The sequence below is a fragment of the Oncorhynchus keta genome, chromosome 35, assembly GCF_023373465.1.
Source record: "Oncorhynchus keta strain PuntledgeMale-10-30-2019 chromosome 35, Oket_V2, whole genome shotgun sequence".
In the NCBI taxonomy this organism is placed as follows: Eukaryota; Metazoa; Chordata; class Actinopteri; order Salmoniformes; family Salmonidae; genus Oncorhynchus; species Oncorhynchus keta.
In genome coordinates, this window is record NC_068455.1 from 27,718,255 (window position 1) to 27,744,685 (window position 26,431).

General features: G+C 42.2%; 2 protein-coding genes across 2 annotated transcripts in view; one reads left to right on the forward strand and one right to left on the reverse strand.

Moving 5' to 3' along the window:
- Positions 1-26,431, reverse strand: part of LOC118368227 (zinc finger protein 239) — a 32,536-nt gene that overhangs the window by 5,644 nt on the left and 461 nt on the right. The gene's annotated exons all lie outside the window — the stretch shown is intronic.
- Positions 309-25,822, forward strand: si:dkeyp-118h9.7 (sacsin). Its single transcript, XM_035752152.2, has 8 exons — positions 309-456; positions 672-716; positions 942-1,029; positions 1,261-1,372; positions 12,177-12,323; positions 12,557-13,994; positions 14,266-14,354; positions 14,473-25,822. The coding sequence occupies exons 2-8, from the start codon at positions 691-693 to the stop codon at positions 25,494-25,496; spliced, it is 12,924 nt and encodes a 4,307-aa protein (XP_035608045.1). The 5' UTR covers positions 309-456; positions 672-690; the 3' UTR covers positions 25,497-25,822.

A 26,431-nucleotide genomic window follows, 5' to 3' on the forward strand; every position in this document is an offset into this window, starting at 1 on the left:
TCCCTCAAAATAACAATATTTGCTTGCAATACAATTCATCACTAGAAGTTGTGCATATCTGAGATTTGCGTCACGAAAAGTCACATGTATCGAAGTGGCGTGTTTTTACGGAGTCGCCGCGCTATATAGGCTTTCACAGGCTCCCTTGTTTGAATTGCATTCACATCCTGATCAAAGTTTCGTTTCATACACGGAAATGCATGAAAACGAAACAACTTTGGTATTCAGATTCTGGCCGGACAGAACAGGATAAATGGGCTGTAAAGTTTCATTTCACCACTGTGGAGGAAATGTTGATAAACTGAAACTGTTGAACAGTCTGGTAGGGGTGGGTAATGGGGAGAGGCTCATACGTATAGACGCTGGGCATATAAAACTGTTAGCCTACTAAGAACATTTAGTCTGATGACATAGGTGGCTTCAGATTAATTCTTCACACTCCATGAAATGATTGAGGTAAATTGATCAATTTATGTATCTTAAATACAACAAATCTCTTATGATAATTTTCATTTACTTTTAGGTTATAATTATGACTAGGATACTTGAACATTGATTATTACATTTCTGAACTATAGTGACATTTTAGTTTTCTGTCTGATTAGTACAGTTATATTTGTCCTGCCATATTATAACACCGATTATGATAATTCATTCATTGGTTTCTGTAGAATCCTATGATGTGGAAGGATGAGTTTGAGTAAGAGAAAAACACGGTAAGAAGAATACTTTTACCAGTGTAATTATTTTAAACCAGTTGAAGTAGTTGCTTGGTGTGTGTGGAAATGTCAGTTATATTTTACGAGTTTATAGAATTAAAACCATTTATTCAGAATTTTAGTAGATAGAAGGTAGAGATGTAGAAGAATGAGTTTACATTTTCAACAATACTGTAAACACTAAAATATCCAACTATTTCACTTCAACCTGTTTCTATTAAGACATTCATTTGGTGCAACAGCTCCCCCTTTCATTGATTACCTGAAGGACATCCTGCGGAGGTACCCTGATGGAGGACAGATATTAAAGGTGAGTTTGATTAATCAATCATCATCATGTCATCTGATCGCTCTGGAAAAGAGTGTCTGCTAAATCACCAACATGTAAACCTAACTTAAATATCATCACAGTCACTACATTTAAAGGAGCGGTGTGAGTATCTTGTTTTGTATAAGTCGGCCATAGACCAATTTACTATGCAAACGTTAGTTAAAGGCACCTATGTAAACATCCCTATCCTTATCTGTACTGTGACTATAGGAGCTGATCCAGAATGCAGATGATGCCGGGGCGTCGGAGGTTGTGTTCCTCCATGATGAGAGATGCTACGGCAGACAGAGCCTCAAGACTGAAGGCCTGGGGAAGTACCAAGGTACTGTTCTTTCATATTTGCGAAGATTGAAAATAAATAACATTGATGTTTGACAGTGGGTTTATGAAAGTGTTGTGATTTCATTTTAATAACCCCACATTAGACAGTAAATGTAGAAAGGGTTTATACCACAACATCTGGAAAAAAAGGCTTAAAACAGAAGGCAACATGCCCAGATTAATATCAGGTGTAGAACTGATTAGGATCCTGATCATCATGCTGGAATGCAAAAATACAAGTGGTCACAGTATCAGGAAACATGCTTGCCCTGGCTCATGCAGTGCCACCAGCAAACGTGTGGTGAGCTGGCATTTTTCCAAAAACGTTGAAACCGGTGTGGCAATGCCCCATCACTTTTGATTTGGTTTCAAAACAAATATTGAAGCAAAAGCGTTGAAAAGAGGGATAAACTTTGACTGTTGTCCTGTTTGAGAGCAGGTCCTGATCTGAATGAATGTTGTCCTGTTTGAGAGCAGGTCCTGATCTGAATGAATGTTGTCCTGTTTGAGAGCAGGTCCTGATCTGAATGAATGTTGTCCTGTTTGAGAGCAGGTCCTGATCTGAATGAATGTTGTCGTGTCTGAGAGCAGGTCCTGATGTTTTACTCTGATAATCAGGCTGTGATACACAATTAATTGGTATTTACCACCAGAAGCTAATGCTCGCAAAATCATGTAAATGTACAAGCCAGAATAACCAGGTTTCCATCCAACCATTTAATGCGGATTAATGACCTGCAGCATAAGAAAAGTCACTACAGACCTTATGGAAACATCAGATTTGTCGACAAAATGTCTCAATGTTGACAAAATAAATACGTTAGACATGGTGGGGTATTTTTGGGGGTCTGTGAAATACATGATGCAACAATTGCGGTGGAAATGCTTTCATGTGCAAATATTGGAGTCAAGCAATGATGTTGTAGCCATTGAGATAGATAGAGGACTAATCTTTATATCTGTGCCATCATGGCTTCTGTGACATCATGGGCAATGTTATTGAAGCTATAAACCATAGGAATCCCCACCCAGTTGACTACTTTAAAATGGTGAAAGCATGGTGGAAGCCCTCAATAGAGTCCCACAGTGGAGGTGTCAAAATACCCATAAAACCTAGCGATTAAACAGGGAAATAGTTTAAATCATTTTTGATCCATTAACTTTTACAATAGGGAATTTTAGAAATACTTAAAATAAGGGCTGTGTTTTGTGTAGGCTTGCCCTGAAGTGACGTTTTGATAACCGTGTAAATCTCTCTAGAACAAGGTGACCTTTATCAATATATTCACTGTATTTACCCCCCCAAAATGAAATGCTAATTAGCTGCTAATGTGGCTACCATGAAGAACTGCAAATGCCATGATGATCTGGACGAGATTGCCAAATCGAGGCAAAGGTAAGAATCTATGGATTAACTATCTAATGTTAGCTAAATGTAGTAATGAATAAATTGGCTACATTTCTTTAAATTGACAATTCTGTAAACTGTCTTGTGCAAGTTTTAAATTGACAATTGACCAATTCGGGACATTTTGGCAAACTCCTGGCAGACTTGATACAAAATATTGTGTAGTAATGTAATGCTTCACTGGATCAGTCTGAAACTTTTTACAGACACTGCTGCCATCGGGTGGCCATAGTCTAAATTACACCTAAACTCCTATTTGATTGTAGATGGAACAAAAAAATATAGAAAACGCATGTTTCTTTGTTTGTATTATCTTTTACCAGATCTAATGTGTTATATTCTCCTACATTAATTTCACATTTCCACAAACTTCAAAGTGTTTCCTTTCAAATGGTATCAAAAAATATGCATATCCTTGCTTCTGGTCCTGAGCTACAGGCAGTTAGATTTGGGTATGTCATTTTAGGTGAAAATTAAAATTAAAAAAAGGCCGGATCCATTTAACAACAGCTGTTGCGCGATCTGTAATATTAAGGAAGTCTCAGGGTTTTGCTTGCCTGAGGTAGAGTACCTCAGGATAAGCTGTAGATGACACTATTTACCAAGAGAGTTTTCAACTATATTTTTTGTAGCTGTCTATTTACCGCAACAAACCGATGCAGACACTTAGGCCACACTCAACGAGCTGTATAAAGCCATAAGCAAACAAGAGAATGATCACCCAGAAGCGGTGCTCCTAGTGGCCGGGGACTTTAATGCAGAAAAACTGAAATCTGTTTGACCTGTTTTACCTCATTTCTATGTGCAACCATAGGGGGGAAAAACACTCTAGACCACCTTTACTACAAAACAGAGATGCGTACAAAGCTCTCATACTCCCTCCATTTGGCAAATCTGGCCATAAATTCTATCCTCCTGATTCCTGCTTACAAGCAAAAACTCAAGCAGGATGTACCAGTTACTCGTTCAATATGGAAGTAGTCTGATGCTAAGCTACAGGACTGTTTTGCTAGCACAGACTAGAATATTTTCCCGGGATTCATCCGATGGTATTGATGAGTATACCACATCAGTCAACGGCTTCAAGATTTTGAGCATCGACGACGTAGTCCCCACAGTGACCGTAAACGTACATATCCCAACCAGAAGCCATGGATTACAGGCAACATCCGAACTGAACTATATGCTAGAGCTGCCACTTTCAAGGAGCAGGACGTTAATCCAGATGCTTATAAGAAATCCCGCTTTGCCCTCTGACGAACCACCAAACAGGCAAAAGCGCCAATACAAGATTAAGATTAAAAACTACTACACCAGAAATGACGCTCGTCGGGTGTGGCAGGGCTTGCAAATGTTAAACTATTAAATTATTAGATGAAGATCAGATCAAATGTTATGACCAATTTATGCAGAAAGCCAAGTAATTACAAAGGGTTCACATACTTTTTCTTGCCACTGTAGGTCTAAAAAGTTCCATAAGACTGCTAAACAGTTAATCAAATGGCTGCCTGGACTATTTGCATTGATCCCCTTTTCTATGCTGCTGCTACTTGCTGTTTATTGTCTATGCATATTCACTTTACCCCTGCCTACATGTACATATTACTTCAATTACCTCAAATAACCTGTACCCCCACACATTGACTCTGTACCGGTACCCCCTGTATAATGCCTCATTATTGTTATTTTATTGTGTTACTTTTTTTCTTACTTCAGTTTATATGTTATTTTTTTTAGCAAATATCTTCTTTCTTAAAAAAAACATCTGCATTGTTGGTTAAAGGCTTGTTGTTACCTGTTGTATTTGGCGCATGTGACAAATACTATTTCATTTTCAAATCTGATAGTTAATAGAGCTGAATATATTGAGAAAAGTCACCTTGTCCGAGAGACATTTACATGGTTATCAAAATGTCACGCCAGGGTAAACTTACACGAAACACAGCCCTTATTTGAAGTGTTTCTAAAACCCCCTATGTGAAAAATGGTGGGAAAACGATTGGAACTATACCCCTGTTCTAGGTTTTATGGGTATAATGACACCTCCACTGTGGGGCTCTATGGCACTGCCCATGCTAAAACTGCCTTTTGGCCACTAGAGGCCTCTATTATTCTCTATGGTTGTAGCCTACTACCACCAAGACATGGAAAAGCATACAGAGTTCATATGCATATGGTATAAGTTATCATGAACATAACTTATTTAGAACTTAACTTATGGTGGGTAACTGCACGGTGACGAGCTTCATGCAAATTTCCCAAAAATATTGAGGGTAGGCTAGGCCCTATCAAATGAATGATGCTGGTGACATGATGATCGGTTCTTGGCTGCCAATTAATTAAATTATCTTTATCCGTATCTCATCATATAAACAAGTATGTTATTTATCACAAGTTTTTGTCCTTCAACTGCTCAACAGCCACCAAGGTAAAGTTTGTTTAATATTGAATATTCAAGATTGCCTTGACAATGAATGGGACATGTTTCGTATTGCGTCAGATAAAAATATTGACGAATACGCTGATTCGGTGTGCGAGTTCATTAGAACGTGTGTCGAATATGTCGTTCCCATAGCAACGATAAAAACATTCCCTAACCAGAAACCGTGGATTGATGGCAGCATTCGCGTGAAACTGAAAGCGCGAACCACTGCTTTTAATCAGGGCAAGGTGTCTGGCAACATGACCGAATACAAACAGTGCAGCATTTCCCTCCGCAAGGCTATTAAACAAGCTAAGCGTCAGTACAAAGACAAAGAAGAATCTCAATTCAACTGCTCAGACACAAGAGGCATGTGGCAGGGTCTACAGTCAATCACGGACTACAAAAAGAAACCCAGCCCAGTCACGGACCAGGATGTCTTGCTCCCAGGCAGACTAAATAACTTTTTTGCCCGCTTTGAGGACAATACAGTGCCACTGACACGGCCTGCAACGAAAACATGCGGTCTCTCCTTCACTGCAGCCGAGGTGAGTAAGACATTTAAACGTGTTAACCCTCGCAAGGCTGCAGGCCCAGACGGCATCCCCAGCCGCGCCCTCAGAGCATGCGCAGACCAGCTGGCCGGTGTGTTTACGGACATATTCAATCAATCCCTATACCAGTCTGCTGTTCCCACATGCTTCAAGAGGGCCACCATTGTTCCTGTTCCCAAGAAAGATGAGGTAACTGAGCTAAACGACTACCGCCCCGTAGCACTCACTTCCGTCATCATGAAGTGCTTTGAGAGACTAGTCAAGGACCATATCACCTCCACCCTACCTGACACCCTAGACCCACTCCAATTTGCTTACCGCCCAAATAGGTCCACAGACGATGCAATCTCAACCACACTGCACACTGCCCTAACCCACCTGGTAAAGAGGAATACCTATGTGAGAATGCTGTTCATCGACTACAGCTCGGCATTCAACACCATAGTACCCTCCAAGCTCGTCATCAAGCTCGAGACCCTGGGTCTCGACCCCGCCCTGTGCAACTGGGTACTGGACTTCCTGACGGGCCGCCCCCAGGTGGTGAGGGTAGGCAACAACATCTCCTCCCCGCTGATCCTCAACACGGGGGCCCCACAAGGGTGCGTTCTGAGCCCTCTCCTGTACTCCCTGTTCACCCACGACTGCGTGGCCACGCACGCCTCCAACTCAATCATCAAGTTTGCGGACGACACAACAGTGGTAGGCTTGATTACCAACAACGACGAGACGGCCTACGGGGAGGAGATGAGGGCCCTCGGAGTGTGGTGTCAGGAAAATAACCTCACACTCAACGTCAACAAAACTAAGGAGATGATTGTGGACTTCAGGAAACAGCAGAGGGAACACCCCCCTATCCACATCGATGGAACAGTAGTGGAAAGGGTAGCAAGTTTGTCGTGGTCCTTCTGTAGCTCAGTTGGTAGAGCATGGCGCTTGTAACGCCAGGGTAGTGGGTTCGATTCCCGGGACCACCCATACGTAGAATGTATGCACACATGACTGTAAGTCGCTTTGGATAAAAGCGTCTGCTAAATGGCATTTATTATTATTATTATATTATATTAAGTTCCTCGGCATACACATCACAGACAAACTGAATTGGTCCACTCACACTGACAGCGTCGTGAAGAAGACGCAGCAGCGCCTCTTCAACCTTAGGAGGCTGAAGAAATTCGGCTTGTCACCAAAAGCACTCACAAACTTCTACAGATGCACAATCGAGAGCATCCTGGCGGGCTGTATCACCGCCTGGTACGGCAACTGCTCCGCCCTCAACCGTAAGGCTCTCCAGAGGGTAGTGAGGTCTGCACAACGCATCACCGGGGGCAAACTACCTGCCCTCCAGGACACCTACACCACCCGATGTTACAGGAAGGCCATAAAGATCATCAAGGACATCAACCACCCGAACCACTGCCTGTTCACCCCGCTATCATCCAGAAGGTGAGGTCAGTACAGGTGCATCAACGCTGGGACCGAGAGACTGAAAAACAGCTTCTATCTCAAGGCCATCAGACTGTTAAACAGCCACCACTAACATTGAGTGGCTGCTGCCAACACACTGTCATTGACACTGACCCAACTCAAGCCACTTTAATAATGGGAATTGATGGGAAATGATGTAAATATATCACTAGCCACTTTAAACAATGCTACCTTATATAATGTTACTTACCCTACATTATTCATCTCATATGCATACGTATATACTGTACTCTACATCATCGACTGCATCCTTATGTAATACATGTATCACTAGCCACTTTAACTATGCCACTTTGTTTACATACTCATCTCATATGTATATACTGTACTCGATACCATAATATATGCCATTTAGCAGACGCTTTTATCCAAAGCGACTTACAGTCATGTGTGCATACATTCTACGTATGGGTGGTCCCGGGAATCGAACCCACTACCCTGGCGTTACAAGCGCCATGCTCTACCAACTGAGCTACAGAAGGACCACATCTACTGTATGCTGCTCTGTACCATCACTCACTCATATATCCTTATGTACATATTCTTTATCCCCTTACACTGTGTATAAGACAGTAGTTTTGGAATTGTTAGTTAGATTACTTGTTGGTTATCACTGCATTGTCGGAACTAGAAGCACAAGCATTTCGCATTAACATCTGCTAACCATGTGTATGTGACAAATACAATTTGATTTGATTTGAATGCATGACAATGGTATTTTTGAATCAGGGGAGGATGGGGAACAATCTACACTTGTTTATTTTTAGAATTTTCAACGTTTTAAAAAGATTAAATCTGAAAATTGTATTAATTTGTTTTTTTTTTATAAATAAATGTTTATTCAAGAGCACATAAAGAACATGTGCCATTCATACACAACATATCTTTGCTGTCTTTAATGAGGGTAATTACACTCACATGTTAAGGTTACATTTAGGCTGAATAGTGTAAATATTTCAAGAGTCTGAATAAGAATACAATTTGGATAAAGCCACAGAAAAACAACAGAAACAAACAAAAATACATTTCAGAATAAGACCAGTAAGATATGTCTGGAACTCTGACCAGACACCTTCGTACCTATACTGTCTATGTCGCAAGATTTATGTCATTCTCTCCATGTCAGCAAGTTCCCCACATAGACCTAACCACATATCTTTTGAGGGTGCATGTTCATTTTTCCAGCATTTTGTTTCACATTTCCTTGCTGCTGCTAAAAGATAAGCTATCAATTAAAGTGGAGAGGATTGGAGTGTATTCCTAGGAACAATACTTAGAAGGAGATGACATGGGTCTGGTTGAATAATAATACCTGTGATGTCCTGCATAACATGGAGAATTTCAGACCAAAAATACTGGATTTTTGGACATTGCCAAAATAAGTAATAAAGTACCTATTCGTCCACACTGCCTCCATCACGTAGCGGTTTTATCTCTATTTCTGCTTCTTGTGACTCCTCTCTCTGGCTGTAAAATGTCTGTAAAATTGTTTGTGACTAGTCGCTGACCTAACATAATCGTATGGTGTGCTTTTGCTGTAAAGCCTTTTTGAAATCGGACACGATGGCTAGATTAACAAGAAGTTAAGCTTTCATTTGGTGTATTGCACTTGTGAATGTATGAAAGTTAAATATTTCAAAAATATTTTTGAATTTCGCGCTCTGCCATTTCAGCGGATGTTGCGGATGTTGTTTGGCATACAATGAATTCCTCCTGGATTTCTTGAAATTATTTAAAAATTGAGCCTTTGAATAGTTGAGAGACTACAAAGACATCTCTTTTCCCAGTCCCTAAATCCTTGGGACATAGTAGCAGGAAGAAAGGCTGGGTTGTGGAATATAGGTGAGTCATTACTCATTTAATATTGGTGTTGAACCTCCATGTCTTCAATGTAAGAGTAATACTTGGGTTTTGTTTATCCCTGTCAATAGAAATAGGGTCTGCTATAAAGAGAATACAATGTAAAGGCATATCACAATATTGACTCTCAATTTCAAGCCATGACAAATCCTTTGGTTGTTGAATCCATGATGCTATGTGATTAAGTTGCACCGCCCAGTAATATGATTTAAGGTTAGGGAGGCCAAGCCCACCCAATTTTTTGAACAACTGTAGTTTTTTTTATAACTATTTTGCCATTAAAATGAGCCTATTGCTGCATTTAGGCTTGTTAAGGTTTTAGCGGGCGTTTTAAGAGGAAGCATTGGAAGCAGATAAAGCAGTCTTGGTAAGACATTCATTTTCACTGAAGCAACCCGACCTGCTAGAGATATATAGAGGGGCATCCAACGGTCTAGATCTTCAGTGATTTTACTAATCACAGTGTAGTTGAAAGCATATAGTTTATATATATAGTCTGACGTAATATTAAGACAAGTAAGACAAGTAAGGCATGCTCAAGGGTGCATCACCAAATGTCATCATTGCAATAGTTTTACCAACGTTAATTTTATAGCCTGATGTAGCACCTATTCATTTTTATATATTTGGAATTGTTGTCTCAGCCTCAAGTACAGGATGACATCATCTGTATATAGAGATATCTTGTGAATGTTTATGGCAATTCGAATAGCTTCCGCCAGAGGGTAAGGGCAAATAACAGTGGCAATAGAGAATCTCCTTCACGATTTCCTCATTGTAGCGAAAAGGAATGCGACATATTCCCATTCGTTATAACAGATGATTTTGGACATGAATATATTAACTATCCATTTCAAAACGCACTCCCCAAAACCAAACTTTTTTAACATTGCTAAAAGAAAGACCAGTCAACGCGGTCAAATGCCTTTTCAGCATCGAGTGATAGCATAACTGTGTGTTTGAGTTGGGTCTTAGAGTAATTGATAATATTCAGAAGTCGTCTTATATTCGACGTTGAGTGACGTCCTTTAATGAACCTGGTTTGAATAATTTTGTTACTACCTCATTGATTTTACAGTCCAAATTTGTACTTACTGATCAATGGGAACCACAGTCTAGTCGGTCCTTACCCGGCTTCTTTAACAGGGAACGGTTGCTTCCAACTCAAATAATATTAGGCTATAAGAAAACAGAACGCAAAATAAATAAATTCAAGCATATGCGGGCAGGCATAGTAATTTGTCTCTCGTTCCAAAGCAGACTGTCCTAAACAGTAAGGGTTAAATGCTGGAAATGAAATGTAATCCAAAAGCATTGTCTAAATCAATAAATAATCAGCGAATTTTAGGCTAATATTTTCAGTAACCTACACTTTGGTAGCCTATATGGAATTGCCATAAAACGTTTTTATTTATTTGTATTAATTTTTAATCTTTACCCTATAGCCTACTAAAAGAGAAGGTGGGAATGAGGAAAGCAGGCTATTCTGTTTTTTCCAGAATAAATAATACTTTATCATCCCGGCACACTGTACGTCAAAGATTGATGAATTATTCCAGCATTAAACTCCCAATTATGAGCATAAATTCAAATAGTTTCAAGTCCTTAAGAAGAAGGGGTCGCTTCAATAGTCAGTGTGGACTGGACAATGTTCTGTGGTAGATTTGAGCTACTTCTTGGGCCTTGAGTTCTTCTGTCTCGCTCCTTCTGGGAGTTTTCTACATAGTGGGCATATTTTTTCAGACCCTGTCCTCGGTCTGGAAGGTGGTATAATCCCAATGAGGTGCAGGAAAGACTCGGCATCTGGTACAGAATCAAAGATGTGGGTTGCTCTCATGGGTGAGGTGCAGCTTCGCAGGGAACATCAGAGAGTATGTGATGTTTTTTTAGAGAGATAGATATGTGCTTGTCCTTGTAGAATAGTTCTCCATTGGTTCTCAACAGCTGCATTATCTCCTGTTTCATTTTGAAGTTGAGAAGGCGCACGATGATTGAGCTGGGCCTCTGTGTGTCCTTCGCTCTGGGCCTACTCTGGGCTGCAGGTGCCGTTCTGTGGGCTCTCTCCATGACCAAAGGTGTAGCAGTATCGATTTCCAAGACCTCCCTCAGCATCTTGTCCACAAATGTAGAAATTGTCTGCCCCTTTTCTGCATTGGTTTCGAGCCCAAACATTTGAAAATTATTCCAACTGTACTTTTTTTTAAATTTTTTTTTTTACAATACCTCTACTTGGCCCATCAGGTAGTTAATAGCCTGGTTTTGTTGTATTAGCTTTTTGTCATGTTCCTCTTCTTTTTTTCAATGTGGGTCATCCGTTTATCATTTTTCTCTAGAGTAGTCTTCATGCAATCGATAAAGGTTTGCATCTTGTCAAGTGAGGTGGCTGTTTCTCATTGAAATAACTTCAGTTTTGCCATGAGAGATGAACCTCCGCCATCTCTGTTTCGGCTGTGATGGCAGCCTCTACCAACTCGTGGAGTTGGGCTCAGTTAGCGACTTAAACACGGTGAACATAGCGGAGTATCTTCTCTTTGATGCCGTCTTTCATTTGAATACTTATCCTGACTCATTGCCAGTCCGATTTAGAAGGTAAAATATGTACTTTTAACTCGTGAAGTTCAATAAAGGCCAAAATTGTCACAGAGCTTGATCAGCAAACAGCCTTTCCCCAAAATTCTATGCAGGATTCTCCAGAAAATATTTAAAATAAAAAGATGAACACTAAAAATTGTCTTTATTGTTCTCCACCCTCCTGATTCTGAATATACATTTTGTCATGGCATGCTTGGTTCAATAGCAAGAGAAACCCGAATATCCAATATAATTTGACCTCTGTGCCAAACCAAACCATATACCCTTATTCAGATTCAGCAAATTTTGAGCAGCTGAAGGACAAACCACACAGATAAATCGGTAGAGTAAGTGTAAATGTAATTTTATTGAACATTCTGGCTTGTAAGGAACATTTACATGATTTATCAGGCATTAGCTTCAGGCTGTGTATACCAATGAATTGTATATTACAGCCTGATTAATTATACTACTGATGTGTATGAACGTTGTTGTCTGTGAGCAGGTCCTGCTCTGTATGCCTTCAACAATGCAGAGTTCACAGCAGAGGACTGGCAGGGGATCCAGACCACCGGCCGGAGCGTCAAACGCAACGACCCAAATAAAGTTGGCAGGTTTGGGATCGGATTCAACTCTGTCTACCACATAACAGGTGAACATCAGAGTATTATTATCACAATGAAAGAATCTAACCATGAACATGCGCTAGCTATATCACAAGGTCTGCTTGATATGCCAAAATCCATATCACAGCACATGGATCTATACCGGTATACTGTAAATGTAGTCATACCGCCCATTGCTACGTTTTAATTTCTCTTCATAGCCAGCTTTTCATTACATTACAGCATTTTATTCACACTCAGTAATATTGATCATTTCTAGATGTGCCATCCATATTCAGTTCTAAATACTTGGGCTTCCTGGACCCCCAAGAGAAGCTCTTTGGGGAGCGAATTGGAGGCTTCCGGTGGTCTCTGGAGGAAGAGGAAGACAAGGAAACTCTACTGAATCTGCAAGATCAGTTCCAACCATTCAGAGACGTTGTCAAACTAGTCAGTGGCCAAAGGTGGAAGGATATCATCCAGGAGGAGAAGCACTTTAAAGGGACACTATTTAGGTTTCCTTTACGCAGTGAGGCCTCAGAGATCTCAGACAACCTGTATGACTCCAATAAAGTAGTTCAGCTTTTCGACAGCTTCCTTGCGGATGCAGACATAAGCACTCTGTTCTTGAGGAATGTGTCATCAGTCTCCCTGCAGCACATCAACACCAAAGGGTTCGTTAATGTCCGGCTTACAGTGACCTCAAGTCCCACAGTTGATCTGAGTCTGAAGACAAGGAACGAGTCAAACATTGATGGATCAACCTGCTTCAAAACCATCACCTCTACTTCCGAAGGCAAGAAGCAGACAAAGACCAAGTGGCTTGTGACAACATGCTGCATGAAAGAGGGAAATGTTCCAGAGCTAGATTTACTGGCCAAGAAGCTGAGTTTCTGCCCTCAAGTTGACTTGGCATTCCAGTGTAGCCAGACGAGTGTCCTGACTGATGGCAGACTGAGTGTCTTCCTGCCCCTCCCAAACAATGACTCCAACAAGACTGGCTACCCGGTCCATGTGAACGCCTGCTTTGGCCTCACTGACAACAGGAGACACATCAAATGGCAGGAGGAAGACCAGAAGTATGATGAAGCTGCGAAGTGGAATGAGCTGCTGGTGAAGGAGGTCCTCCCTCACACATACCTCCTGATGCTGCAGGATGCCACCAACCTAGCCAAGAGCTCCACACTCCCAGTCTCATATGTGTACAACATCTGGCCAGACCTCAGTCAGACCAAACACAAAGACAAGTGGCATGGAATTGCTGAAGACATTCTACAACGTCTACTCAAACAGAATACTGCCATCTTCTCTCTAGCTGAAGACGAAAGACAGTTTGTTTCTCCCGCCGTGGCTGTGTGCCCATCCGACGACACCATGCCGCCCGAAATGATGGCTGCCGTGACCAGGGCCTTGATTGCAGGTGGAGAAAAACTTGTCACCTTCCCAGATCATGTCTCCAGAGCTGTCCAGCGGGCCTTCCCAGACCCGGACACACTGAAATGGGTGACTCCAGCTCTTGTAAGGGGTGTTCTCCGCAGAGATGTTGTGTCTAATCTCTCCAACAATGACAAACTGTCTCTGCTGCAGTACATCTTGACTGATGAGAATTACCACGACCTCAGGGGTCTGAAGATGCTGCCTCTCAGTGACGGGACTTTCAAGACATTCACAAATGAAGAGAAGGACATCACTCTCATTGACAATGACAAATTTCCAAGGTAAGTTCTTAATTGTCTTAGTCAGGTATGGAAATAAAGCTAGACAGGGCTAGTAGAAAATATGCCAGAAATGTGTCTTCTTAAATATCACACGGCATAGAGACCCTTCGCTCTCCGTCTGGGCTATTAGACATTGTAGTCTTCTATCCCGGCTGGCCCATGCGAAAAATCCTTAAATTCCATCCCTGTATACATTATAGTATTTTTCATATAGGATAATCCATTCCCTTTCTCCATTAATAATTTACAAGTAAGTATTCTCTTCATACAGAGTATTGCTGCCAGGTTGCAAAGACCTGTTTCTGCCTGATGATCTCAGCACCACTAGCATCCAACATTTGAAGCAACTAGCTGCAACAAGTAAGAGAATACATTGTACAATTATATTTAACAATGAAAGGTTTTGGATATCATGTAGAATTGCAAATACCTGCATGTTTGTCACATGGCTATTATTTTCATATCTCCATCTTTTTAGATATATTCAAAGTATTCAATGTAGATGTGGAAATTGTGGCTACATTTGCCAAGAAGACTCTCCCAAAGGACTGGAAACAGACAGGTCATGTCACCTGGGAGGTAGGGAGTGCTCAGCACCCACCATTGAAATGGCTCAGAGAGTTCTGGAAATGTCTCAACACTCACTGCATAGATCTGAGACGTTTTGAAGGCATGCCACTGATACCCATCGAACCACTACACGATACTAGCCATTCTGTCATACTTGCAAGACTACAACAGAATCCAACCATGATTTTTCAGAAAAGCACGCAATCCATCTTACCAGACAAAATAAAGGAAGTCATGAAAAAGGTTGGGGGAACAGTCGTTAACAGAGACAAATGCCTGAAACACCAAGATCTTGACTCGTACGTACTACCACCATCGCCACAGAACACTCTACAAGTGTTCATGAACTTAGCTGATAGTCAGGTCATCAGTGGAATCAGGTCTGCTCCTTACCACGAGAAAGAGGAACTCAAAGCCTACCTCTCTACTCTGGATTCTCTCACAGTCCATGAGAGAGACCTGCTCTCAAAGATGCCTCTCTTCCAATCAATGGCCGGAGAATATGTTCCCACCCAATACAAGCAGGCAGTGGTTTTGGGTTCCTCCCCAGCTCTCCCCACAGAGCTCCCAATGCCGGATTCCATTGTCCGGTGTGCAACTGAGGCTGATCGCAGGCTCCTATTGTTGCTCAAGATTGATCTCTTGAATACTGCTCAGGTGGCTGTTCATTTGATTGATGGAGTTGAGAAGAAGTATTTCAAGAAACAAGAGAGAGAGGGAATTATGACCTGGATATTACAGCATGGCAGTATCCTCTTCTCACAGAATGGGACCTTGTACAAAAAATGCCAAGATTTGAGCTTTATCGAAATAGATGGAGAGCTGAAGAAGACCTCCAGTATTTTTGATCCAAACAATGAAGCCTTCAACGTTCTTTTTGAAAGAGAATTCTTTCCTCCAGCAGTGTTCACAAATACTCCAGAGAAGCTTGACAGCTTAATACGTCTTGGATTGCAGACAAAGGAAACTGATGTTTCAGCAGACAACGTGTTGCATGTTGGCACCCATATTGATAAATCACATGTTCATTCACAAAAGGCTTTCAAAAAAGCAGAAGCACTTCAAAGACTATTGAATGGCAATGACCTGCTTTCCCAATTCTCACATCAGCAGCTGCAGCACCTATCACAGCTGCAGTGGGTCCCTTGTGATAATCCTTACATCACGAAAGAAAATAATAGGGGGAAAGGTTTCTACAAGCTAGAGGAGATACGACATTCAGAGTACGATGGCATTGTAGGGCATGTCATGCCTCTTACAGGAGACTTTAGCCAGAAAGTAAGCAGCAAACTTGGTCTGCTACGCCTACCTCCTGCTGAGAAGGTTGTGGAGAATCTGTCAGCATTGGCAGCTGTGGCCAAGGCAATGACCGATCCAGATAAAGACGTGCAGTTTAAAACCAAGCTGCATAGCATTTACAAATACATGCAAGATCACATCTGTGAGGTCAGGGAAGTGATGAACAAAAGAGTCATACCTTGGCTGTGGACACACAATCATTTTGTTTTTCCTCACGATGTAGTCTTGGACTACCCACCTGATTTGGATCTGAGCTCGTACATTGAGAAGGTGCTAGACGAATTTCTTCCATACAAAAAGTTGCTGACAGAGTTTGGAGTGAAGACATCACTCTCAGAGAAAGAAATAGAGGACATCCTTCATGACATCAAACAGACCATTGAAAAAAGGCCCCAATCTTTTGGAAAACCCTCAGAGCTGAAATTGTCAATAGCCATTCTGAACTGGATGTGGAGAGAGAAGAAAAAAGTCAGGGACAATATCCCAGTGCCGGTCATGGCAGGGAGTCAGAGATTTACCCTGCAACCACTGTCAAAGACAGTGTTTTGTGATATAAGCAGGGATGGTCTGGAGGATCTACAGAATGACCAGGATGAGATTCATGTCATCCACGAGGAGATTCCACCGGCGACGGCACAGTGGCTGAACATCCCTTTCCTCAGCACCCGGATCCTGCGTCCAGAGTTCATTGGAATAGAACAGTGTGGGCAGTCGGAGCCCATAACTCTGAGGATTAAGAACATTCTGAAGGAGTATGACGAAGAAAATGACATCTTCAAAGAGCTAATTCAGAATGCAGAAGATGCCGGGGCAAACACCTGTAAGTTCATGGTGGATTTCAGGAACCACAAAGACCCTGCTGACAGCCTCATAGACCAAGGCATGGTTCTCTGTCAGGGACCGTGTCTCTGGGCCTTCAATAACGGGCTGTTCACAGAGGATGACTGGGAAAACATTGTCAAACTCGGATCTGCCTCAAAGGAAAACCAGGTTGAAAAAATAGGGAAATTTGGACTTGGATTTAATGCGGTGTACCATGTGACTGATATTCCCTCAATCCTCAGTGGCAACACGCTTCTGATACTTGATCCAAATGTTACACACCTGCAAAAGCACATACAAAACAAAGCAACTCCCGGTATCAAGCTCAACTTGTCTCGGGAGCAGCTTCTGCACAGGTTTCCTGGTCAATTCAGACCATATGAGCAGATTTTTAATTGCAATCTTTCAAGAGACAGCACTCAGAAATTCTACCCGGGCACGCTCATTAAACTACCTTTCAGAACACAAGAGGAGGCTGTCAAGTCAGAAATCAGCAGAAATGTGTATGACAGAGATGACATAGTGACATTTCAACAGGACCTGACAAACAACTCACAAACTCACCTCCTCTTTCTGAAGAACATAGACACGGTATCTCTTCAAAACCTTCCGGTTGACGCTTCCACTCCTCCTCAAGACGACCAGATAGAGAATATTTTCACTGCCACCAGAAAGGTTGTGAGCACAATCAAGATTCCAGAGGACACTCCTCTAGGAATATTACAGAATGATGCTCTGAAATGTCTGATGAAGCGTGATGCGAAATGCCAAGAGGTCATTGACTGCCATAGAGCCAACATAGCTGAACTAACGCAACAACATTGTGATGGATCTGATGTCCAGTTCTGGCTCCTATACAATTGCTTTGGGACAAAGAATTCTTTACAAATGGTCCAGAGAGATAATGAGCAGGCAGTGCTCTCCTTGCCAATCGGAGGTGTTGCTGTACCTTTAAACAAAGAACCAAAGACAGGGAAATGGATCCCTGGAGAAACCAACCTGGTTGGAAAGGCGTTCTGCTTCCTCCCTCTCTCTGTTGCCACAGGGCTCCCAGTGAACCTGAACGGATCCTTTGCTGTGACCTCTAATCGGAGAGGTCTGTGGGAGAGTGGAGTGAAATACGACTGGAATAGAGCTCTCCTTCAGGATGCTGTTACAACCGCATATGTCAGTACACTGCTAGTGTTGAAGAACATGTCAAGAAATGGAACCCTTCAATGTTATCAGTACTATACCTTTTGGCCCAATGGAGAGAATGTGAACAAACCCTTCAAACCCTTGGTTGATACATTTTACTTGGTCGTCAGTCAGCCCTTCTCTGGCAAACCTCTGAAGCTCTTCAGTGATGGGGAAAACTGGTGCTCAATGGACAAAGCCAGATTTCTGCACCCAAATATTCAAGAGGACAAAGCTGTTGGAGAGCTTGCAATGAAGGTGTGTAAAAGCAATTCAAACACATCTTATCTTGTTGTTCCTCTGCCTTTGTGGGTGAGACAGAGTTTCATACAGACCGGTTTAGATGAGATTCTCCAGCAGAGAACATTTGACTGGGAAGCATTTTACCAAGAAGTGGTATTCAACAACCTGAACAATATGGACCAGAAGAGTAGGAATGCTCTTGTGTTGCATGCTATTGACCTGAAGGACGATGCCATTGACAATCTACTAAGGAGCTACCCATGCATTCCTACAAAGAAAAGTGGAAAACTTCAGTACATCAAAAAACTTGTGAATACTTCTGGAAAAGTGGCACAGTTGTTTGAGCAAGAGGAAGGACGGTTCCTCGGTGGAACCAAAAATGACTTTCATTCCCCTAAAAGAATTCAACGTCTGTCAGAACTGGGGATGCTGAGTGACCAGCTCCCTTTAGAGGACATCATAGAAAGAGCAGAGACCATTGACAAAATCTGGCAAAAAGACAAAGGCAAAGCATACAAGCATCTCCAGTGCATCCTGGAGCTGATGAGGGACTCCCTAAAGGATGAAGCCTCGCCTCACTGGGAGACTCTGAGAAACACTGTGTTCATTCCAGCATGTCCTCCAGTTATTACATACGCAGGGAAGGGTGGAGCAGTGAAGGATGGAATAGTCAGACTTCAAAAGCCTACTGACATTTACAGTGACAGATGTCGCCATCTAGTTGACATGACACAGTCTGTGGTAGACTCTTTAAATCTGAAAATACACAGTGACGATGCAGTGCTATGCATACTGGGAGTTTGTGAAAGCCCATCAATCGAGACAGTGCTTCAGCAGCTACAGGAATCATCCAAGCACTCGGAAACATGTGACAAACAGACGCTCTTCAACACAGCCCATAATTGCTACAGCTTTTTGAACAGATGGCTGCATGATGAGAAGGAATTGACTGCCATTTTTGAGAGGGCACACTCATTCCCCTTTATCCTTGTTGAAGACAGGTTTGTGGATGTAAAGTCTGTGGCTAAAAATGAGGAATTTGATGCTAAACCTTATCTTCATGTGCTTCCAACTGCCTTCTCCAGTTTCAAGAATCTCTGGAAATGTCTATGCATCCAAAAGCAATTCACACCAGAACAGTTTCATGGTGTACTGAAGAAACTCAGCCAAGCCTATGGCATCAGCCCACTTTCCAATAATGATCTAGAAATTTGTCTGACAATAGTCCAAAGGGGATTATATGAGGCCAAAGATGAAAAACAGGATGACTGTCTCATACCTGATGAAATGTGTGTTTTGCAGCCATCTAACCAGCTGTATTTCAATGACAGCCCCTGGATGGAAGTGTCAGAAGATGTCACTTTGTGCCATGCAAAAATATCTCGTGCCGTTGCACTTCATTTTGGAGTGATCACAACACGACATCACACACTGCTAAAGCATTCAGTAGAGAACTTCTCACCATTTGCTGAAGAGTTTGGACAACGTGAGAAACTGACAGTTCGCATTAAAAACATAATCTCAGCTTATCCCTCGAAGAAGGACATCCTGAAAGAACTAATCCAAAATGCTGATGATGCAGAGGCCACAGAAATTCACTTTGTTTGGGACAAAAGACAGCACAGCACAGAGAAAACATTTGGACAGAGATGGAATCCACTTCAGGGCCCGGCACTGTGTGTGTACAACAACCAGGTGTTTTCTCCTGCTGATCTGCAAGGTATTCAGCAGCTGGGAGAAGGTGGAAAGCACAACATTCCAGGGAAAACCGGAAAATATGGACTTGGGTTTAACTCAGTCTACCACCTGACTGACTGTCCTTCGATCCTAACCGGTGACAAATGGCTCTGCATATCTGATCCCAATCTGAAGTATGTTGAAGCATCACGAGAATCACCAGGTGTCAAAATCTTATTGGAAGAGGAATGTAAGAACACCTTCATTGATGTTTACAATACATTTCTCCCAAAAGAATTCTCTCTTAAAGAAGGCACCATGTTTAGGTTGCCTATCAGGACTGGTGCCATGGCAGAAACCTCCGAAATATCGGGCAATGGGGTCAATGTCGAAGATATGGCAGAACTGTCCTCAGCTCTCTGTGAAGACCCTGAGGGATTGATAATGTTCTTGAAGAACATCAGGAAAATCCAGTTTCATGAAATCAACCCAGGCACAGGAAAGCTCAAGACTACTTTCTCGATTGAAAAAAGTATACATGAGAAGAGCATTGCAGAATGGGTTTCTTTTCAAAACCACGTACAACAGTCGCTGCTGTCCCACGGACAAACACCACAGGAAGCCATTTACAGTGTCAAGATTTCATCATCTGGTGAAAGGCAAAGCCAGTGGATCATTGCAGAGCAGTTTGGCTCTTTTAAAGTAAACACTGATATGGAAGGACAGACTGGCAGAGTTCCCCAGGCAGCTTTGGCAGCATGTGTAAGCTCTCAGCCTAGAGAAAGAGGAAAAATGATCAGCACAAGCTCTCTGCCTAAACAGGATGACTTCATTGGACAAGCATTCTGCTCCCTGCCCTTGCCTGGTAAAACTGGACTTCCAGTCCATGTCAACGGGAACTTTGAGGTAGATTCCTCCAGACGGGGTTTCTGGAAAGAAGATGGGAAAAGTCTGAAGATAGATTGGAATGAGTCCCTGAAATTGAATGTCATCGCCCCATTGTATGCTGACCTTCTCAATTACATCCGTTGTGACCTAAAGAAAGTGAAAGTCAATTCCATACATATTGATTCAGTCCTTGATAGCTCATACTTGTGTTTCTTCCCCACCATCTCCAAAGACACTGGCCAAGATTGGCATGAAATGATTCATGAAGTGTACAGGTCAGTCAATGACAGAAAACTTGACCTTATTCCTGTGCTACACGGCTCAACTCGACAAGTTCAACACAGGTCAATAACAGAGTACACTGTTGAGTGGTCTAGTGTGAGCAAGACGGAACCAAGTGATGCACCTCATTTGAGCAAAGAAAATAGATCTATTGTTTCTATTTTAGATGATCTTGGAATGCAGTTGGTTCCTTCATCCAGAAAAATGATGGAAATATGGACCAGCTTCAAATCGGCTGGGATTGAAGTGAGAATAGTCAGTCCTTTGACAGTGGGTAACTACCTGAGGAAGAAACCACTGAATGATCCAACTCACACTGAAATGGATTTACCTCTACCCATTGGCCAGACTTTGATCAGAGACAAAGAGAGATGCTCCATTCTCTTGGAGTACTGTATCAAAGATGTTGTAGTTAGTGAGGACAGGTCCAGTTCAGACAGTAGACTTAAAAAATATGCTAACAGGAAGAGTTCCAGTTCAGTCACCGGACTTCCACTGCTTCTCACTCAAGATCAGATTCTTAGAGTGTTTGACCCGTACTCTCCCAAGCTTCTGTCAGAATTTTACAGAATATTCCATGGACATCATGAGGATTTTGCTGATTTCATAACCAACACCAAACATTGTCAGGTTCTACAAGATGGGAACTTTCTTAAAGAATTGACAATTCCAGTCGCAGCAAAGTATTTGAAACCTATACTTCTGCACCTCCTTCAAAACTGTGAAACGGATCCACACTGTAGGCTACATGTACCAAACCAGATAATACACTCATGGCTGAAAAAACTATGGGAATTCTTTCATTATCACATACATGCTACAGCTTCAACAAATGGAGATGGTAACCAGGCTCTGATAGCCATCAAGGAGCTGTTCTCTGACTGCCCTATGTTGCCCGTTGTGTGCCCAAGACTAAACGACAAATATGTTCTACAAACAATGAGGAAGATGTCCAGTGTGATTCTGTTTTCAAAAGAAGAAATGATATTAATTCTCATGAAACTTGGTCTCATGAAACTGGACCTTACATTCTTCCAAGATGTGAACAGGCATCTGCATCACTATCTACTCCCTGAGCTCTTGAGGACAAGCGACAGCAGTGCTGTGTTAGACCAAGTCCACCAGCTGGAACATTCAGAATTTCAGCATCTTTCAGATGATGAGTTGAAGACACTTCAAAATGTCCTACAGTCTGGGATATGCTCATCTAAAAACAAACAGGACTACCAGAGAAAGCTCAAGTCATTGCCACTATTTGAAACCATACAGGGTGGACGGCAGCGTATTGATGGACCCAGAAATGTATACATCCTCAACACAGAGTTCAGGGAAAGCTTTCCAGATGTGTACATGGCAGATGACATTTTCCTGAAATACAACATTGTAAATGAGAGCTTGTCAAAATACCTGAGCATTAAGATATTAAGTGATTTGGAGTACTATGTCCAGTTCATTCTGCCTTTCCTGCACAATCTAAACAACAACCAAATGATCCACTCTGTCCAGCTGTTGTTGTCACTACAACTCAAACAGGACTATCAGCAGTACCATGACAAAATCATCTCTATAATGAAAAATGTGAAATTCATTCGGGACATCCATGGGAAACTGCAGATGGCCTCCTACTTCTTTGATGAGAATCAGACGTTGTACAAGGTGATGCTGCCGCAAGAAAGATTTGTGCCAGAAAGCTTCTGGGATGAATTTCATAATAGAGGGAACATCATTTTCAAGAGTCAAGCAAGGAAACTGCTCAAAGAACTTGGAATGAAGTGCACTGTGTCAGATGAGGAAATAATTGAATTTGCTCATCAAATTGAATTGGATGCCAAAGGCACTGCCAGCCTCAAAGGGCTGAAACTTATGTCGTCTACATTGTTTGAAACTATTTTCAAAAGAAATGTCAAAAAGCTAGCACCAGACTTTCTGAAAACGATTGCTGACATCAAGTTTGTTTTTCCTGTGGAAATTCAAAAGAGGTTGTGCAACTACCACCAGTCATTTGCAGGAAAGAGGACTGTAGTTTCAATCAGAGGTTGTCTGATTGAAAAAGATGTCCTCCACCCATGCCTAATTTGGACATCCATGCCAATACTGCACGTAGGAAACTGCAATGAAAAGCATATTCAAATGATTAGAGAAGCAGGTGCAGTTGACCAACCCCCTTCTGAACGTGTGACAGAGAACCTCAGAAACATCTGTCAGTCACCATGCCAAACTGCTGACTTGGTAGGAACACGAGCTGAAGTGTTCCGGACATCTTACATCTATCTACAAACAATAGAGTTTGACCCCAAGCCGTTGACTGATCTCCCTGTGGTGCTTGTGGAGGAAGATTCTGCACTTGTAAAGAGCAAGCAAACAGCTCTGATACTGCTTAATTGTATGGAGTTCAGGCCGTACTTGTACTGCATTCCTCCAAAGGATGTCAGGTTTGCAGAATTCTTCAAGAAAATTGGTGTCAAAGACGAGCCTACTGCAGAGCAGTACTGCAATGTTCTACAAGAAATCCATGCAGATTCCACCGACAAGCAGACCCTTCAGCCAAATCAGGAGAAAACTGTCAAGCGAGCTGTGGGGCAGCTTTTTCATCTGATCATCAAATTGCAAGAAAATCAGTTGACCTCAGAAATTCCCAAGACCTTGTATCTACCTTCAACCGATGGCAGACTGTACCCTTCAGCCTCACTGTATTTCAATGACACAGTCTTCAAGGTTAGCAGATTGGAGGGTGCCATTAAAGACAAATTGAAACTCCTGGAGAAACTGAGCAATTGCCATTTAGAGAACGACATGTATGAACATTGTAAAATGATGCAGTTGTTGCCCCTGGAGATACAACCCAAAATGCTCTCTCAGATTACAGTAGAGAATGTGGTGGAATCCAACATGCAACTGTGTGAGTACGGGGAGGGCTGCGAGTTCAGCGGATGGTTTGGGGCACACCTATCCTCAGCTCCCTTCATGCATGGTCTAGTGTGTCTCATCAGAGAGCAGTGTCAGGGCAAGATATCACAAGGCGATGCTGCCACCATGTGTCAGAAAACCTTTGGCGGCATTGAGATCACCTGCTGCAACAGCCTTGAAACAGTGCTTCAACTTAGCCAGGAGGTACTGAGTGACACCACTGCTGTCACACAGGTGTACGTAAAAAAGGGCCAGCAAGGTTGTACCTTCTACCTGAAACACAATGACGACCAGGCCCACAAAGTGAAGAGTGAGATCATCATGAGATTGACTAAAGAGATTAATGCCCTTCTTAATAACATTCTTGGCTCAAATCTCCTGCTAGTTCTAGGACACCTTCTTTCGTGTGACAGCATGAAGGACGTCAAGACAACTCTAGAACAGAATGGAATCCATGACAGTGCTGATACTGAGGACTCCATGAAAGGGCCACCAGAACCAGGAAGTCCTGTTCCTGAAGAGTGGCATGATGCCCTAGACATGAGCTTCCTCAACAACTATGAAACTGGGGAATATGTTGGCTTTAAGAATACGGCAGAGGAGGAGCATTGTTGCTATGCAGTTATAGTGGAACAGCTGTGTGTGCCATCTGGCCAATCAGGACAGAGTGCCTACAGATACAAAATACAGATTGGGAAAGATGAAGTCATAGAAGTCAGTGCCCTTGATCTCTACCAATTTAAACGGGAAAAGAAGCCTTTCTCATACTCTTCCACTGGAGCAACGTGCATGGAACTGGTACAACTGGGAGAATCTGTGCAGTGGTCTTCATCCACAAAGACCTCACCACAGTCTCTGGAAGAAGCCAAAAAGGAAATAGACAAATGTCTGGCAGAGATTTGGATTCTGTCTGCAGAGGAGCGGTTCAAGGCCATCAGGCGCCTCTACCTGAGGTGGCACCCTGACAAAAACCCAGACTGCCAACAGCTAGCCACGGAGGCATTCAAGTATCTGAAAAACAGAATTGAGGATCTTGAAAACGGCAGGACGGGGAAACCATCCTCACACAGGACGGGGAACCCATCCTCACAGCAGTGGAACACAAATTTCAGAAACTTCTACAACCAGTGGAACCAAGAAGCTCATCGCCACCAGTGTGGAAGAGAGAGGTTCTACAGGGGACACAATACTAGATACAACTTCTGGACACATCATGGAAATGTACCACAACCCAACCGAGCAGAGGCTGAGCGCTGGCTGAGACAAGCACAGTGTGACCTAGCCGCTGCTGACAACGACACAGGAGGCAAGACCACAGAGTGGACTCTGTTCAAGGTACATCAGGCTGTGGAGAAGGCTCTGGTGGCAGCAGAGTACAAAAGACATGGAAATCGTTGGAAAGACAGCTCCATCTCCAACCTAGCTGAGCGGGTTTCTCGCTACAGCCCCCAGTTAGACACTCTACCCAACATTGTGAGCAAACTGAAACAGCTGGGAGTCGACCCCAAGACCACTCAATACCCAAACTACCACCCATCACCACACATTCCCAATCAGATGTTCAAGTATGAGAACGAATCAGAGGTGCTGGACATGGCATCAAAGCTTCTGTGCAAAATAGAAATGTATATTCATTGATTAAAGACATCGCTTACATTTTGCAATTGGGCATTGATAGAAAACAAAAACATGACACCCAGTTCATTTAGAAATGCTAAAGGCTATTTCACTTGATTTAGAAATGCTACATGTAACTTTCATGTTGTGATCTTATGATTTACTGAGAGTATGTTATACACATAGTGGTTCAATAATTCCTTTGAAGAATCAATTAAAAAGATAACCATATTATTGTTAAATGCTCACAAAAATACAGTAACATGTTTTTCCACTTTTTTATGTTGAAGATATTGTTATAATAAATGTAAAAAATAAACATGATTTAATAAAGATAGATCATTCTCTCTCTGCATCCTCTCTGACACATGACAATATTAGAGTTTAAGTACCTCAGAGATCATGCATTTCCAATTACAAGTAGTTTAAGGTTCAAAATAAAAAATAACATTTGGATTTCACTTTACTTGAGGGATATTGGTGAATTGCTGAGACGGTATTGACATTGTTAATACATTGTGGCAGACTGGGGGGTTTGGTCCAGACATTTACACAGATCAGACACAATTGTATTAGCTCTGTTTCAAGGGTGTCCATTAAATAACAAACAAAGAGAAAATAATAGGTCTCCTAAAACTCAAAATGTTACAAGGTATCTTTTCATTTGTTTGCTCCATTGTCTTCAGGCAGAAACATGTTAGTCTGAAAAGTTCATTTTAATCATCTTAACACACATCTTCACCAAAATCCAACGGCTGGAACATCTTACATTAACTCTGTACAAACAGCAGGTGGCTGCCTGGGCCCACACGGTGCACTAAGGGCTGGATTCAGACTGGAGATAAGTAGAGGAAGATAAGTAAACTAGACTCGATTCAAGCCATATCGCTGAAGTGCGGCACTATATCTCGATTGAAAGGTGTAGGCAATGTTCCCGCATGTGTGGAAACTGCATT

What these genes read in the sequence shown, in the direction of transcription:
- si:dkeyp-118h9.7 (XM_035752152.2), top strand. Translation starts at nt 691, where the DNA reads ATGAGTTTGAGTAAGAGAAAAACACG. An exon ending in AGGCCTGGGGAAGTACCAAG is followed by an intron (nt 1,373 to 12,176) that starts GTACTGTTCTTT and finishes GTCTGTGAGCAG; the next exon opens with GTCCTGCTCTGTATGCCTTC. An exon ending in CTCTGTCTACCACATAACAG is followed by an intron (nt 12,324 to 12,556) that starts GTGAACATCAGA and finishes GATCATTTCTAG; the next exon opens with ATGTGCCATCCATATTCAGT.